General features: G+C 34.9%; 1 protein-coding gene across 3 annotated transcripts in view; it reads left to right on the forward strand.

The window, feature by feature from the left end:
- Smyd3 (SET and MYND domain containing, class 3) overlaps window positions 1-13,999 on the forward strand; it is a 31,338-nt gene extending 17,339 nt beyond the window's left edge. For 2 of the 3 annotated variants that reach the window (XM_071586824.1, XM_071586832.1), the window contains exons 6-10: window positions 4,226-4,402; window positions 4,626-4,829; window positions 7,909-8,044; window positions 10,089-10,254; window positions 12,269-13,999. In XM_071586824.1, the coding sequence (XP_071442925.1) occupies window positions 4,226-4,402; window positions 4,626-4,829; window positions 7,909-8,044; window positions 10,089-10,254; window positions 12,269-12,476 (891 nt within the window). In that variant the 3' untranslated portion in view covers window positions 12,477-13,999. The remainder of the gene's footprint in view (window positions 1-4,225; window positions 4,403-4,625; window positions 4,830-7,908; window positions 8,045-10,088; window positions 10,255-12,268) is intronic. The other variant, XM_071586841.1, reaches the window with a different exon arrangement.
- The last annotated feature ends 1,842 nt before the right edge of the window (window positions 14,000-15,841 follow it).

Raw genomic sequence — 15,841 nt, forward strand, 5'->3', positions numbered from 1 at the left:
TACAGTCACTACTATGCTGTACAGTGGCAATATCTCAGTAGGAAATACATCTGGGAGATTTAAATGGGCCTATCCTCAAAAGAATTTAAGGAGGTGTTGGTGATAGGGAATAGTTACATAATGCAACTACTGGTGGATAGGAGGGAGAGAGCACATTACCATGAAAATTTTTACTAAGAGAGCCAATCAAAACTTAACAGCAAGAAGCAATGTTACTGCGCATAATATCAGGTAAAAATGAAAATTTATTATAAAATTAAAATATGTTAAGTTCTGTAACACTGATCTAAAAAAAATGAGTGTTATATAGTAAATTTGCAATTTTTAATTGATACTTCACTAAATTCTATTTGAATATCATTGGTTTCCCATTGATAAATATTTCATTGATGGATAAGTCAGGTAGATATATTGAATTTCTCTACAATTTGCATGGGTTGGCTGCTCTAAGAATTTAGTTGCAAGTGGGTGAAATAGACTTAAAATTTACAATGATCCTCAAGAATGCTCCAAATCGAATATTGTCATTGAAAACAATGAAATATTTTGTGTGAATTCAGGCAGGAATGCTGCTAAATCCAAGAATTTTTGGCTAAATCCAAGGCATTTTTGTGAGTCAGAAGACTGGGAAATGTCAAACAAACATGATATCCATCTGGCACTTTGGAATAACCTCCCAAGCGTGTGTTTGCCTTTCATGAAAATGGATAGCCCAAGAACTTAAAACCAGAATATGTATCATGAACTCTTTTGGCGGGTCTACAACATCCGTGGCTTCCGTATTGATATTTTGCTTCACTTTCAGGAAAGCATCTTCAGGTTGAAGTGACTCTTAAATCCGTAAACACCCTATAACAATGTTCATCTGTTCTTGAAGAGAAGAAAGATGTTATTGGTAGTGTATAGTAAGCAAGGAATTACGATTTTTTGTGTAGGGTGTTAAATAACTGTAAATAACCATATTTTCCAATTTTAGTTCTGAATATTGACCTTAACCCCTTGAGTATTGCTACTTTAACTATGAAGTATTTGTCTCCCAGTCTTTTGTCCTTTGTCTGGTGCTTTAAAAAATCTATATGGCTGTTCCAATAATTTGGTTGTTTTGTTATAACATTGCAAAGATAAATATAAATTAAAAACAGCATTTAATATCATGATATTATAAATGCAGATTAAAATTGATTCATTTAGTATGCATATGTGTAGGTACTAGCCAATGCTGTGGAAGTCTAATTTCTGTAATCATTGTAATGTGCTAGCTTAAGGACTTCCATCCCTGCTCTCTTTTCTACATGATTAATATAATGTAATGTAAATTCTGTAGTGCAATATATTGCAATAGAATGCATGTTGGGAGGTATTTTCTGCAGAAACCTTTAACATTTTGCTAAGCAATTGGAATATAATTAAAAACTCTTCACTTATGCTTTGCAAAATACATCCTAACATTTTATGGTGAAATTAGTGGGTGGGTAGTGTTTCATCAACATATCAATTAATTTTTGGCAATGCACTCAAATATTGAGTTCCAGCTTTTATCATAAGTAACATGATTGTTCTCTGTCTGTAAGGAAGATCAAAAAAGATCAAAATGAAGGCAGAGAGATTGGAATATGCACCACATAAGAGCCTTAAAATAGGGACTTAGACAACAAGGTTATTTGCCAGGCAAAACAATATTGTTCAAATGCTGTGGAATATTCCTTTTTTTAATACCTAAAATTAACTGCAAGTAAAATGAGTGGAATACGTTACATTGCATGTAAAAAAAACTGGAAATTGTCAACATACATCATTGATTGGCTGAATTTGTTGAATGATGGCCCATTATTACTATTAAGTTTTGTGAAGGTTCTCTTTGACTTGACTAGCTGAGCCCAAAAAAGACCAATTTAGAAGACTCTGCAATTTTATTCTATTAAACATCAGTAGGTCTGTGCGTATCAAATTCTATAATTAAAATACAAATTAATGTGGTGACATCTTTGATATTATGACCCCACAGTATCCCTCATGTTGTGGTTGTTTTCGTGATTAGTGTAAAAACAATGGATCATACAAGCATGTCATTTTTTGCATCATTATCTTTCTTCTCTTGTGCTACTGTACATTTTATTATTCACTCCAAACCCACACGGCAAGTTAAAAGTTTATTTAATGTTCACACAATATTACTTTAAAACATCTGTACTACGCTCAATTATATGAAGATAATATTATTTTAGCATTAAATAGATATTCAAAGGACAATTTTAACCGTTGCATTTGATTTATTCAGTTGTCCAACCTTGGGATTGATAACTGTGTTTATCCAGTTGTTTAAAGGTTCCATTAATTGAATGTCAAATGGGTTTTTCTAGAATATAGCTAGTTATGAAAGGCTCAATATAATGAAATCCAAAATAATGAAATTGCTTACTTTCCACCGAGATTATGATTTTCAATATGTTTCAATTCCAATGAACTATCTTCAAGTACAAAACATGCATATCTACCTAATGATGCATCAGCATTTAAAGATATTATACACAATAAATTGTTGTGGGAAATTACTATGTTGAATTCCATTAACATTCAGTAATTAAGTGACTGCTTACACAAGCAATATTGTCAATTAGATGATCATCAATGTCCATTTCACATTACATATGAGGAATGTCCAGTTATAAGTGATCATATATGTTTTATTTATTGTGAAAAAATGTAATTTAATGTTATAATGTTAGCTAAATGTATAATGTATCTGTGCTACAAGTTTCATTGATTTTAATCCAGTATTGCATCAGCAGCCGCCATTGCAAGTTGAAATATTTTCAGTTGGTGGAGATGTTGTGGGTTCTGTGAAACCCACCACAAAATTATAAATATCTTGCAAAAATCAGTGTGAAGTGTGTTCCTCATTCTCCCTATTGTCCAGACCAATCCCATGCTACATTTTCCTTGCCCTCAATTTGATGAAACACCTTCATGGAAAGAGTTTTTCATCGTCAGAAGCATGGTCAAACTTAACATATTTTAACTTTCAATGCCTGCTGCTGATTAAGTAGTGAAGTCTAATCAGTTAAACCGGTATCACATATACTTACAGATTAAGATAGTAATAGCAATGGAACATTTTCAGAGTGTAAAAATAATTTGCTTTGACAGGGATTTGAACCCGGATCCCTTGATGTCAAGACATCGAGGGATCCAGGTACGAATCCCATTCAAGGAGAACGATTTTTACCCTCTAAAATTGTTTCATTGAAATGCATATTAGTGGATGACTCCATTAAAAGTTGTGGCATCTCCCGCAGTTTCTTGGAATTTTTTATAACATAGAATTAAATTTTTGACCAGTACATTATGCGATTAAAAAAATAAATGATCACTTTTTATTGAACAGGCATCATATTTAGATGTTTAGAAAATAATCACTGGACATTCCAGACCTTTTCTGAATATTCAAACAACATAGCATGCTGTGTGAGAATGGTTAAGTGAAAATAAAAAAAAACTGTTACAGTGAGTGGAACACAGAAGTGAAACTTTTGTGCCAATCATACCTACTCTTCTTTTCATCTACTCTTTGAATCATGAACCTAGGCCTATGGTTGTCACAAATAGTATAGTTATGGGCATAATATAATTAAACTATATTCTGAAATACACACTCGTTGAGTACCTCCTCATAAAATGATAATATTTTTCTTAGGGAAAATGACAGTAATTATAAAATGGGTGCAATATGATGAATGTATGGGGTATATTCAAATAAGATTATCAAAAGAGAGATAATTTCATTTTTTAGTTAAGTACATTCATGATTATCACAATTTAACTTTCTCTGAGCACACTAATAGATCATGTATGTGCTTATGTGGTACAAAATCTAAATTTTGCACACAATTTTCAATAAATAATTATTTCATTTCTGCCATGGTATATGAAAGAGTGGCATGCCCTTGAGGGCAAAAAACAACTTTGTTGTTTGAAATACACATAAGATACTTTTGGAGTAGGAGTAAAAAAAAATAGTTACTCCAGGAAATGGAATAATCTCCTTTCTTTAAGCTTACAAGCAGGACTTTCATGAAAGTTCTTACCAGTGATGATGAAATTACATGATTATGTATTTCAAAGGATTTACTGTGCATTTTTGCAACATGTCCACTGCTTGAATGTATTAATTAATATGGAAAATTGAACCAACTTGAATCAAACTAATGATTTCCACTTTTCACAGCTTTGTGTGAATTGCTTTAATATTCTTGATGGAGAAATGTCATGCATTGGGGCTGGGGTGTACTTAGCTCCATCGATCATTGACCACTCCTGTAAACCAAATGCTGTGGTTACATTTGATGGACCAACCTTATATGTGAGATCCCTGGTTGACTTCCCTTCCCTGGATTGGAAAAAGGTAAATTTGAATCATGGTCTGATGGATGTCTTATACAATTACTTTCTTAACATATTAATCCCATCATTACTCTGAACTAATTTTGCTTGGATATGGCTTTTGTTTGGAAAATTTAATTTGATTTAAAGTAAACTTCTGCCTCGGGCTTCATTTAATGGAAGTTGAATGTAAGTGAGCATTCAGAGCTTGATATGAAGTGTGGATGTTACTTTCTTATATCCAGGTATTCATCAGTTATGTTGACCTACTTAGCATCAGAGAGGATCGAAGGAAAGAGCTTCAGCGTGGTTACTATTTTTGGTGTGAATGTGAAAGATGTGTTGCCGGGGAGAAAGGTGGCACCAATGGGTATTACTTGGATGATGCGGAAAAGTTTGCATCGACTTTAGCCTGCCCCAATGATAAGTGTCCAAATCCAATTTTCATGGTGAGGCTCTCATTTTCTTTCCAATATTTTGTTTATCTTTGCAGTTGTGTTTATTTATAGGTCTTGTATGTCTTAAATATGTACAAATATGGTGACTGGTTGGTTTCTAAAATCTGTGTTTTCAAGATAAATGGACATCTAATTGTGTTGGTTCTGCACTGCATTGCATTAAGTAGGAATTTTTGTTCGTGCCCCACTGCGTTCCATTAGTAGTAATTTTGGTTCATCTGTAGGCATTAGCATGTAAATAGCTAAAAGTTTGGTTGTAAAGATGATATTCCTCAGAGAAAAGTATGAATATGGCTAAGCAACCTTTGTTACTGCAAACTGTTTAGTACACAAAAAACTATGTGTATAAAATATTATATGCATGTGTACTTCTACCCGAAGGACTTTGCCCTGATATGTCCATGTAGCCTCCTACACAGCCTGCTAAGCCAATTGATATAACCTGTGTGAGCATTTTTACTGAGGCTTGCTCATTGCTTGCATATCAAATGTGTCAGAAGTAATCCGTAGTACAATTATTAATTGTCATTCTAATTTGCAGTAAATATGTACCATTAAAAATTAAATAATTTTGGGAAACACACGTCTTAAGTAATACACAAAGTTCACTTATAACTGGCACTTGGATGGATTTCCGGATGAGGATGTCTTCGGCAAGGTTCACCGCTTCCATGGGTGGCACGTTGGTGAAAAGGTTGCGTACATTGAAGGAAACAAGCATGCACTTTTTCGGGATGACCTTTTTCATAAGTTTGTTACAAGGTCCAAGGAATTCACTACACCATATTCCGTGTAAAATTTGGAAACCTCCATAACATAACATCCCTCTTTGCAAAGCACCTCATCGAAAGTGACCACAACAGTGACTTTGTGACAAAAATTATTCATTTTGAAGAAAAAGGTCAAAGGCTCGATGCTTTGGAGCAGTTAGAAATTTTGAAATGTGACCGTTGGAAAGATGACCTTGCCAACGAAATTTTGTATCCCTCCCACTCCCCACTCCTAGACCTACCACTCTTCTGAATCAAAAATGTAATTCTCTTTCTTCCCAGTTACATTGTAACCTTTTTTACCCCTCCAACCTCCCTCTCTGAACAACCCCCCCTCCTATGATCAGAAGATATATATAGCCAGCGTGCTTCTATGAGGACCACCTGATGATGACGTTCAACGTCGGAACCTGGGTCGTGTTTTTTAAAATAAAGTGTGTGGAATTACAAAGTCAATTATTTCATTACATTTCAATATTTCAATTATTTATCATAAATAGCTAATAAATTAGTCAGAGGCTCCCCTTTTTTGAAAAAATGTTTGAAGGAAATGAAAATGAGATATTTGGTTAAAAAAGCATATAAATTCACTCACTTAGCTCATAGTATCATGGGGAACTGTTTTAGAAGGTTCATCAGAGTGAAATTGTGCACATACTACCTTGATCAAAATGTTCCCGGAATAACCACCGTGTGGCGCTCCCATCGTTCCGATTTGAGTTCTGTTTTTTTTTTGTTAAATTGGTACATCTGTTGTTGATATTCCCTTTAAATCTTAGTGTCATAACTTGACATTTGCAAAAGTTACGGTCGGTTTTCGGTATGTCCATCAGTGCTTCCTGCGATTTTTCCATTACTTCCTCTCGGCTGCTAAAACGCATTCCCCGTAATGGTTTTTTAACTCGATTGAACAGAAAGAAGTCACAGGGAGCCAAATCAGGTGAATTCGGTGGCTGTTGGATGGTATTTGTTGCATTTTTCGTCAAAAAATTACGAATAATGATAGCACTGTGCGAGGGTGCGTTATCATGGTGCAAAATCCACGAGTTTTCTGCCCACATTTCTGGTCTCTTTCGGCGAATTGCTTCACGCAAACGTCTCATAACGCCCAAATAATACTCTTTGTTTACTGTCTGGCCTTCTGGCAAAAATTCATGATGCACTACACCGTTGTAATCCATGAAAACCGTCAGCATTGCCTTCTTTTTTGACTGAAAACGACGTGGTTTTTTTGGTCTCGGCTCATTTGTTGAACGCCATTCACTTGCCTGATGTCTGGATTGCGTGTCGTACTCATAAACCCACGTCTCGTCTCCAGTAATGATCCTTTTGATGAATGTGGGATCGGATTCAGCCTCGCAAATCATGTCTTTTGCGACGTCAACACGGTCTCTTTTTTGCATGAAATTGAGGTCTTTTGGCACCAACTTTGCTGCTACACGACGGAAACCCAAATCATTAACCACAATGTCTTGGGCGGATCCATAGGCAATGTTCAAGTCCTCCGCTATTTCTCTGATGGTTAATTTGCGGTTATTGACCAACATTTCTTTTACTTTATCAATTTTTTCACTGACTTTCGATGTCGATGGTCTGCCACTGCGTTCATCATCTTCGATTGACTCACGACCACTTCTGAACCGCTCGTGCCACTGGTAAAAGACCGTTTTTTTAGAGAATCGTTGCCGAAACACTTTTCCAACATTTCCAACGTCCGTGCGCCACTAAATCCGTTTTTTACGCAAAATTTAATACAAGTTCGTTGTTGCAAATTTAAATCCATTTCTGAAATTGTAAAAAATCGCCAACACACACAGAGATAGATGTACTCTTGGCTACGTAACTTTTGCAAATGTCAAGTTATGACACTAAGATTTAAAGGGAATATCAACAACAGATGTACCAATTTAACAAAAAAAACAGAACTCAAATCGGAACGATGGGAGCGCCACACGGTGGTTATTCCGGGAACCTTTTGATCAAGGTAGTAAGTTACGTGAATAAATTATTTGTGTATGGAAGGAAAAACTTTTCATATAGATTAAATTTTTTTAGTTATCAATATTGAGATTAGAAGGGAAGGATAATCATCATAGTGAATTGTTGGAGGTAGAATAAGAGTGGATAAGAGGGGAGGGAAGCCCCTTGCTGTGACCCACCGATTATCTATCCAGCATATGATCACACGTAGGATAATCAGAACTCTAATATACAAATACATGTACTTATTAGGGCATAATAAATTTAAATGAAAATGTGTGTTATTTTCATGGCTAATATGTATGAATTTTCTTTACCAGCAGGCAGAAAAACATGGTGGAAAACCTCCTTCATGTAAAAGTTGTGGTTACAACTTAAGTGAGGAGATGATTGAGCAACATAAAGAGGCATCAGAGATCAGTTTGGAAAAAATACGCGCTATGGGTTCTACAGCATGTATCCTTTTCATTTCCTGAACTATTACTTTTTCTCAATCTAAGTCTCAGAATCATTTCTTTATTATAAAAATTTGAGTTTACTTATCATTGAGGAAGGATTAGTGACATAATACCTTTTCTAACACGTGTGTTTTCTTGAATGCACATGGTCTGTCCCAAAATAAGTCAAAAAAATCTGGGGAAAATTAATTGAAGGTCGAAGTACAAAATGCTATAATTCTTCAAAGTAGCACAATTGTGCATCAACACACTGATGTCAGTGCCTCTGCCAGTCACTGAATGCTTCCTGTAATGCATCAACAGGAACCCCATTCAGGCACCTTGTGACAGCCTCTTTGTCATTATCCAGCACTCCAGAATGGTTGTCTTTCGAGCTCCTTTTTATTATTGAGAACATATTTCACCACTAACCATATTATCTAAAAAATTTCTCATGGACCATCGTGGAACACACCTTTCTCACGGCTAAATCTTCTGTAAGAAAGTGACACACTATGGTTTTCAGAATATTGTACTCCTCTGCGAAAATTCTGACCCTCACTTTTTGTGCATTTTCTTCACATGTGACATTGATGAACATCCAGGGAGATGTCCTTGTCTGCAACTTACTTTCTACCCTTCTGGAATAGTTTGTGCCAGTTGGAAATCATTCCTTGGGGCATTCCTTAACCGTGGTCATGGTCTTCACATTCCATTTTTCAAGCTTAACATAAATATTTTATTGCACATTCTTGCTGCATGGAATGTGGAATAGTGAATTCAAGTTTCATTATCACTGAAAAACCATATCTTTGAAAGAAAGCTGTCGAGAGCTCAATGCATATCTGGAAGTGTCATTCATCTACTGAAATCAGTTTCAGTTAATTTAAAAAAAGCTTTACTCTGATTAGACTACAAATTCTTACCATGGAACTCTTATCATGCATAGTACTGTCTCAACTATGGTATACTATGAGGTGCATCTGCAAGGGAGACACCCTGATTGCTTTACCTACTCCCCTTGAACAGGAGAAATAAAGGTGGTGGACAGTTGTGATGAAATGTTTAATGAATTACTTGTAGACGAATGTTTACTACTTTGTAAATATATTACTTTCCTCATTCAATCTTTTTGTATCCATTTAGTTTGGAAGTTTTAAGAACCCTCAATTCCTTTCTAATTTCTCTTCTATGGGGCATTATCACATTCCTTCAAAAGTCATTAGACCTTCTTGTCATCTTATGCCTCATACTCTAAGTAATATAATTAAATACCAGTACATTAACCCTGGGTGCTTTTCCTCAGCCTAAAAGTAGGCCTGGGTATCTCAATACCTAATAAGAGCCCATGATCTGAATTTCTACCGCCTTGATCTTCCGGTTGCTTATTTTTTTCATTAATTATAACCTTGGAAATTTCAACAGGGATCTGTCAGTTGAAAATCAGATTTGAATGATCATGCATCTCTGGCATATCAAGCCAAACCACTCCAGCAGGATGCTTTAATTATATTATATTAAACAATTATAAATCTTTCTTTATTGATTTCCATACAAAGGTAGCACGTTAACTTTGGAAAGGAAGTCAAACTACATACTGTGTACTATTGAAAATTTTTGGTGGGTAAGCTGTAGCGTAAATATTTTTTTCTCAATGTATATTTGTCTACTACTATATCAATTGTGAATATTACCCTATGGGTTGGAAATTAGTATTATTACTGTAATTATTATCCCTATGAAATTTCGGATTGTATTAATTAAAATAACACTGGTTAGGACATGGTAGATGACTCCAAATTTTATCTTTGATTGTAATTAAAAAATCGCAAAGCCTTGCAGTTGAGGTGTTCAGATTTTATTTAATTGATTATTTATTTTGTATTATTATTGTTTAAAATTTGTGTGTACATATTTGCTTGAAAATTTTTAGATTTTTAATTTTTACATAATGGATTTATAATCCATTTTTTGCATTTAATTGGAATTTTACTGTGTCAGTATTTGTTAAAAGACAGTCAACAAGAATAAAATAGAATTTCTTTGACTAGATCTTAATTTAGATTTGGATGTTTGCCAAGTACTTCTCCGCAAGCAAGAGTCTACCCTTTTTCATCCACTTAACATTCTTCATGTTAAAACTTTGGATTTGGCATTTGATAGTGCAATCCAAATGCAGTGTTGGGAGGATGTATTAATTTTTGGACGAAAACTTCTACCTGGATATAGGTAAGCACAACTAGTGAAATAATTTTATTATGCGTGGTGAAAATTAATATATCTCTGAAGTGTTATTTATTTGTAGTTAGATTATATTAAATCAATTTGGAAATATCCTCTTAACGAAAAAGTAGTGGTTTTTTAGAAAACTTGAAAAAAACGTGAAACATGTTAGAGGATTTGGAAGCTGTTACAGTGAAATGATATAAGAACATAATTTAGTTTAAATTCAAATAAAATGAAGTGTGAAATAGCAACACAAAAGTATTCAAACCAAATAATTACCTAAAATGGGAAATCACATGATGAAAGCACTTCTGTTTTCATGCTGTCATGTACCAATACTGCAAAATTCAAGCTTTACTATTGTTAATATCTAGGCATGGAAAATTATTTGGCACCACTATACTAAAACAGGGAGTGGTAGTCCAGGTTGTAGAGTGTTGAGATACTGACTAGAGGGCCCAGATTTGATTCCCAGGTGTGCCTCTGGGCACCCTCAGCTTTACCCAAGGTGTGTGATTTTTTGAGTACCTGATCCTCCTGGTTAACCATAGGCAGCCATAAGAAAAGAACTGGCTCCCCTACCCTGATGTGTGAATTTCACATGCCCTAGTGCTTGTTACTAGGTGAGCTCTATCTTTACCTATCAAGCTAACCTTTGGGTTGATAACTATGGCCACGTTAAGTTGTGACATAATGGTTGGTGCATTGAATGCACATTTTCCCCTGGGCTCTTGGAGGCACCAGAAGAATTTTTACAACTCCCACTTGCACTGGATTACATATAGCAATTGCTGGTGGTGTTCATTTTATTAGCTTCACTCTTTGGCTTCCACTCACAACTCTGTTTCTAGTTTCAAAAAAAAAGCTGATCTTGTTTCATTTTATCAACTGAGTTTTAGAAGCATTAGGAAAGAATTTTCTGCATTGAGATTAAGCTCTTGATCTGTAATGGAAGTTCAGGTTTCTGAAAGAAATGTGATGGGTCTGTTGGCAGTCATGCCATTGTTAAAAGGTCATTTAGATCAGATGTAACATACTCAACTAGAGGAATTAAGTTGTAGTTTTTGCTGTTATTTTTAAGCTTTCCCCATTCAATTTTGCCTGTTTGTCTAACATCTGGTTATTTTGTTAATCTTATATCACTTCCGCCATCAACTGAAACTTGTGTTTATTTTTCTAGAATTGTTGAAGATTCTGAGTCTAATATTTTTACATTTACTCATGATTTTATTTTAATTCAACCTTAAAATTCTTGTTGATAAATCTTGGTTATCCAATTTTAGCTGTCATCTAAGAGAATTGGGAGACTATTTTAATCAACCCATTAACTGTGCTTTCTGGTGAAAGTGGAATAAAATAAGTTAAATGAATAGCGGCAAAAACCTGCGTAAAGCAAAAGGCCGGTGAACTTTACCAGTGACTTATGAAAATAAGTCTTATTGCATTCAGCGTTACAATTCACTTCAGGTCTTTTCTCTGTAGTGAAAAATCTACTCTAACACTATTAAAAACTTTCTTTTGGTCCTTATTTTTATTTTCTTCATGGTAGCCATTGTGATTTGGGGAGGTAAAATGATTAAAAAAATTAAGAAAGTCCAGCAATTGCCTCCATGCGCCAGTTCAAAATGGGAACAACCAATGGATTTAATTGTGGAGAATATGCTTAGTATCAAGGATTTGGATTGAAATATTTTAGTAATAGTTCAATGCTATTTTCTCAACGATTAGGAAATTTTCCATTAAGAATTCCCCTTAAGTTTAGAAATTGACTCTGTTGGTCTTTTCCTGTAATATTTAAACAGCATCTTAATGACTATAAATTTCATGTAAATGAACTAAATACTAGTACATGTATGATCATTTTTTAATCTAAATTATTGGAAACATGGCTTACTCCCAGTTGAAGGAAAAACGGGATATGTTTGAAACTAAATGATAAATATTTACATTTGATGAAGAGAGGCAACATATTGGGTTTTAATTGTTCCTTAAGAAACATTTTTTATTAATTTTTCAGGCAGTACCTAGGAGCTTGTCACCCTCTACTGGGAATCCTTTGTTTGAAGATTGTCAAGGTTGCATTATTGGTAGGAAGTCCTAATGAAGAGATCAAGGCTTTAATAAAAGAAGCTGCAAATGTGCTCTTTGTAACTCATGGTACTCATCATCCTTTGGTTAAAGAAGAACTGCAACCTCTATTGTATGAGGTTTCTAATTGTTCATAAATTTTGAGCCCAAATATTCCAGTACCTACATTAGTATTAACATGGCTTCCATTTTTCACTGGGATTAACTTGCACTTTGTACTGAACAGTGATTTGTTGTGTGTGATGTTTAACTTTTAATGTAATTGCGAGCATTAAAAAAAGATGGTCGCTGGATGATTTACTTCTTAATAAGGTCATTCCGTGTCAACTCAACCAAATTTTGGAGGTCAGGACCCCGACCATTTTTGATTCTCATATTTTTTTCCTGAGTTGTTTCAAACTTGACACAGTTACAAAATATTTTCTGGGATACAAGGCATTGTATCCACCTAGACACAAAAATTTTGCACTAATGTCAGATGAGCAATGTAGACATCTCCAGCGCCTTTGTAAACATCAATCTTAAAGAGGTAAACAGGTGAAATTTGCATACTTTGCTTTGACTGATTATGGCAAAATTTTCATGTTTGGGTGGATACAAAGCCATGTATCATAGAAAATATTCCTACTGGGACTAAATCATTTGTATTTGAGCTAAGATTGAATCCAACCTTAGGAGAAAGTATTATTAGAATCAAAAATGATGGTGTGGGGCTTCGGTTGAGTTGGTATGAAATAACATAACTTGATTAACTTTTTTACAGAATTTTATGCATGATTCAAAACTTATGGGCACACCTGAAGTACTATTAAATGTGAAGTAAGTTGTACATAAAGACAGGAAATTCCGTTTGGTAAACTTGATTGGTCTTAAACCAGTAAGGACATATCCTTGAAATTATGAACTCTGATATACCCTTGCAAAGTAAAAATCCTATTTTTTTGAAACTAAATAAGGGTGTTCTCTCTTGAATTTATGAAGAACAAGTTGATTTGAGGTAATAACTTACCTTATCTAATAAAAACAACAGCTTTTGGGAAAGAAGTTATGATTTTCACATAACTAGTCAATTTTTTCAAAATCAAATACGGAATGCCTCACTTGTGCCATCTGATCAAGGAAGACATTCGGTGATATTTCTAGATTTTCCTTAAAGGGCTTCTAGTTAACTTACAATTATTGAGAAGTGCATTAGCATCACATAAATGGCATTGTATTTTGGATGTATTACTTCATTTCTATCATATTCATGAAGTATCATGTCTGTCTTTTTGTGCTTCTTTTGTCTTTTACCAGAAATTGTAAACCTCAGGGTGCATACATAAATTCTTGTTCAAAATTAAAATAATTTTAAAAATTTTTAATCATCCTTAGTTTAACCTAAATAGTTTTACTTTTGGAGTTATAGATATCATCTGTTGACCTTGACGGCATTGGTGAATGTCTTACATTATGTCCTATGTACAAGCTATCATCCCATTGTGAATTAGTAGCAATAACATAGCAATCATTCTTCATTGTAAATAACTATACTCATGGTTTTCAATATGCTTGAAAGAATCCAAAAACTCATTAGCTGTTACTACGGTGGCAATTCTCTTTGATATAATTGAAATTTTGAACTTGACTTGGATTTTTCCAAAAGGAAACTTTCCAAAAAAGAAACAAAAGGAGACTGGTACAGATTACTGCAAAGTAGTTCTTAATTATGGGAACATGTTCTGAAATCTGAATCCTGGTTCTAATGTTTACACCTAGCTATAATTTTTGGCATTGAAATGTGAAAACTAGCCCCAGATTGTGACAACTGACTCTAATCTCTGGCATTCGGTGTGAAATTTTTACAGGCTAGTCTGAATTATGCTATTAGTAACATTTACGAACACTAATTTAGTGGTGTTCCTATTTCATATTTTTAAACTGTCTCACCTTGCTTTTTATACACCAGTTCCCCATGCATCCAGCAAATGTTTACAGGTGTCCTTCCTATATTTCTGCTACCTTCACCTACTCAAATGGGCCAGTCCCTGTGTACTTTTTCAGGTAATGCAATTAGACCATTTATCATAACATCTGTTATTTTGAGTTATATAAACCTGAAGAAATTTTTCTTATCGTCACCAGCAACAATTAATTAATACTGTATGATGGTAATCATTTAACACAAAACAGGACAAAATATACAACACAAAGAGATAACATGAAATGAAGGAACAGCTACTTTTATAAAATTTTTCAATGTAAATTTTATCAGTTTTACTCAACCACTTTGTTGGGTTGATGTTGGATTTATGCGTGGCAGCAAAGAAGAAATTCCACAATGCCAACATAGTAATCAGTGAAATAATACGCAGGAAAGATATTTGGGAGAGTAGAATTGACTATATCAATGAGGGAATAAGTTAGGTGTGCCAAAGAATAGCTTTATTCTTTGTTGATACAAACTGATGGCTAGACAATCACGATTTAGAAATAAATGGAGTTCATCTAGACAGAACAGGTATGGATAAGTATGTCAAGCTTCTAAGTGACTAAATGCATGCCTACAGGAAGGAGAGAAATGTATAGGTGTCAACCACGGTGCTCTGGTGGAAAGCAGTGTTCAGTGGCTGTAAAGAAAGTTCTAAGGATGTGCATGGTATAATGTGTAGGATTGAAGGTAAAAGCTTAAAAATTCTCCAGGATAACTACAGAACCCACCAAAATGTATAAAAAAATCAGGTCCGCAAACTTCTTCAAGGATGGCTCATGTGGCCTTCAGTCTAATGGAGAGGAATATCAAAATCAAAGGACAGACAAAGAGCAACATAAACAAAAAGGTAAGGTGTTAAGGCTTATCTAGGTGAATTTTCGAAGTACCGTATTTGCCCATCGACAACGCACGTTATGCAATGAAAATTGAAAAAGTCAAAACAGACGTATTTTTACACCTACACTCATCCGATATTGACGTATTTTTATACAAACTACGAGGGTCATCCGGAAAGTAGTACCCGTTCGTGCCGCATGAAGTGCTGACGACGCGAGTAGCCGCTGGACGAGGTCAGATAGCTTCAGTGGCTTGTCTGCCTTCTCTGAGCCAAGTTGCGTGACGCTAGCATTGCCTGTGTTGTTTCTGTGATTGTTTACAATGTTTAAAAAAATTGAGAACGCCGCCAGTTGTGAAGTGAGGGCAGTGATTAAATTCCTCAATGCAAGAAACGTTCGCCCATGTGATATTCATCGCCAATTAAAGGAGGTGTATGGAGACAATGTAATGGACGAGTCGTCTGTTCGGCGGTGGTGTCGCAACTTCAACATGGGGAGGGGGAACACACACGACGATGAGCGTTCGGGGAGACCGTCTGTCATTACAGACCAACTGGTGAGCTCAGTTGACGAATTCGTGAGGAACGATCGGCGCGTCACAATTGATGACATCTGTGAGCATTTTCCCAATGTTTCTCGAACAATTGTTCATGAAATTGTTAAACACCATCTGCATTATGCAAAAATTTGTGCA

The sequence above is a fragment of the Hetaerina americana genome, unplaced genomic scaffold (genome assembly GCF_022747635.1).
Source record: "Hetaerina americana unplaced genomic scaffold, ioHetAmer1.1.p SCAF_1, whole genome shotgun sequence".
Taxonomy (NCBI): domain Eukaryota; kingdom Metazoa; phylum Arthropoda; class Insecta; order Odonata; family Calopterygidae; genus Hetaerina; species Hetaerina americana.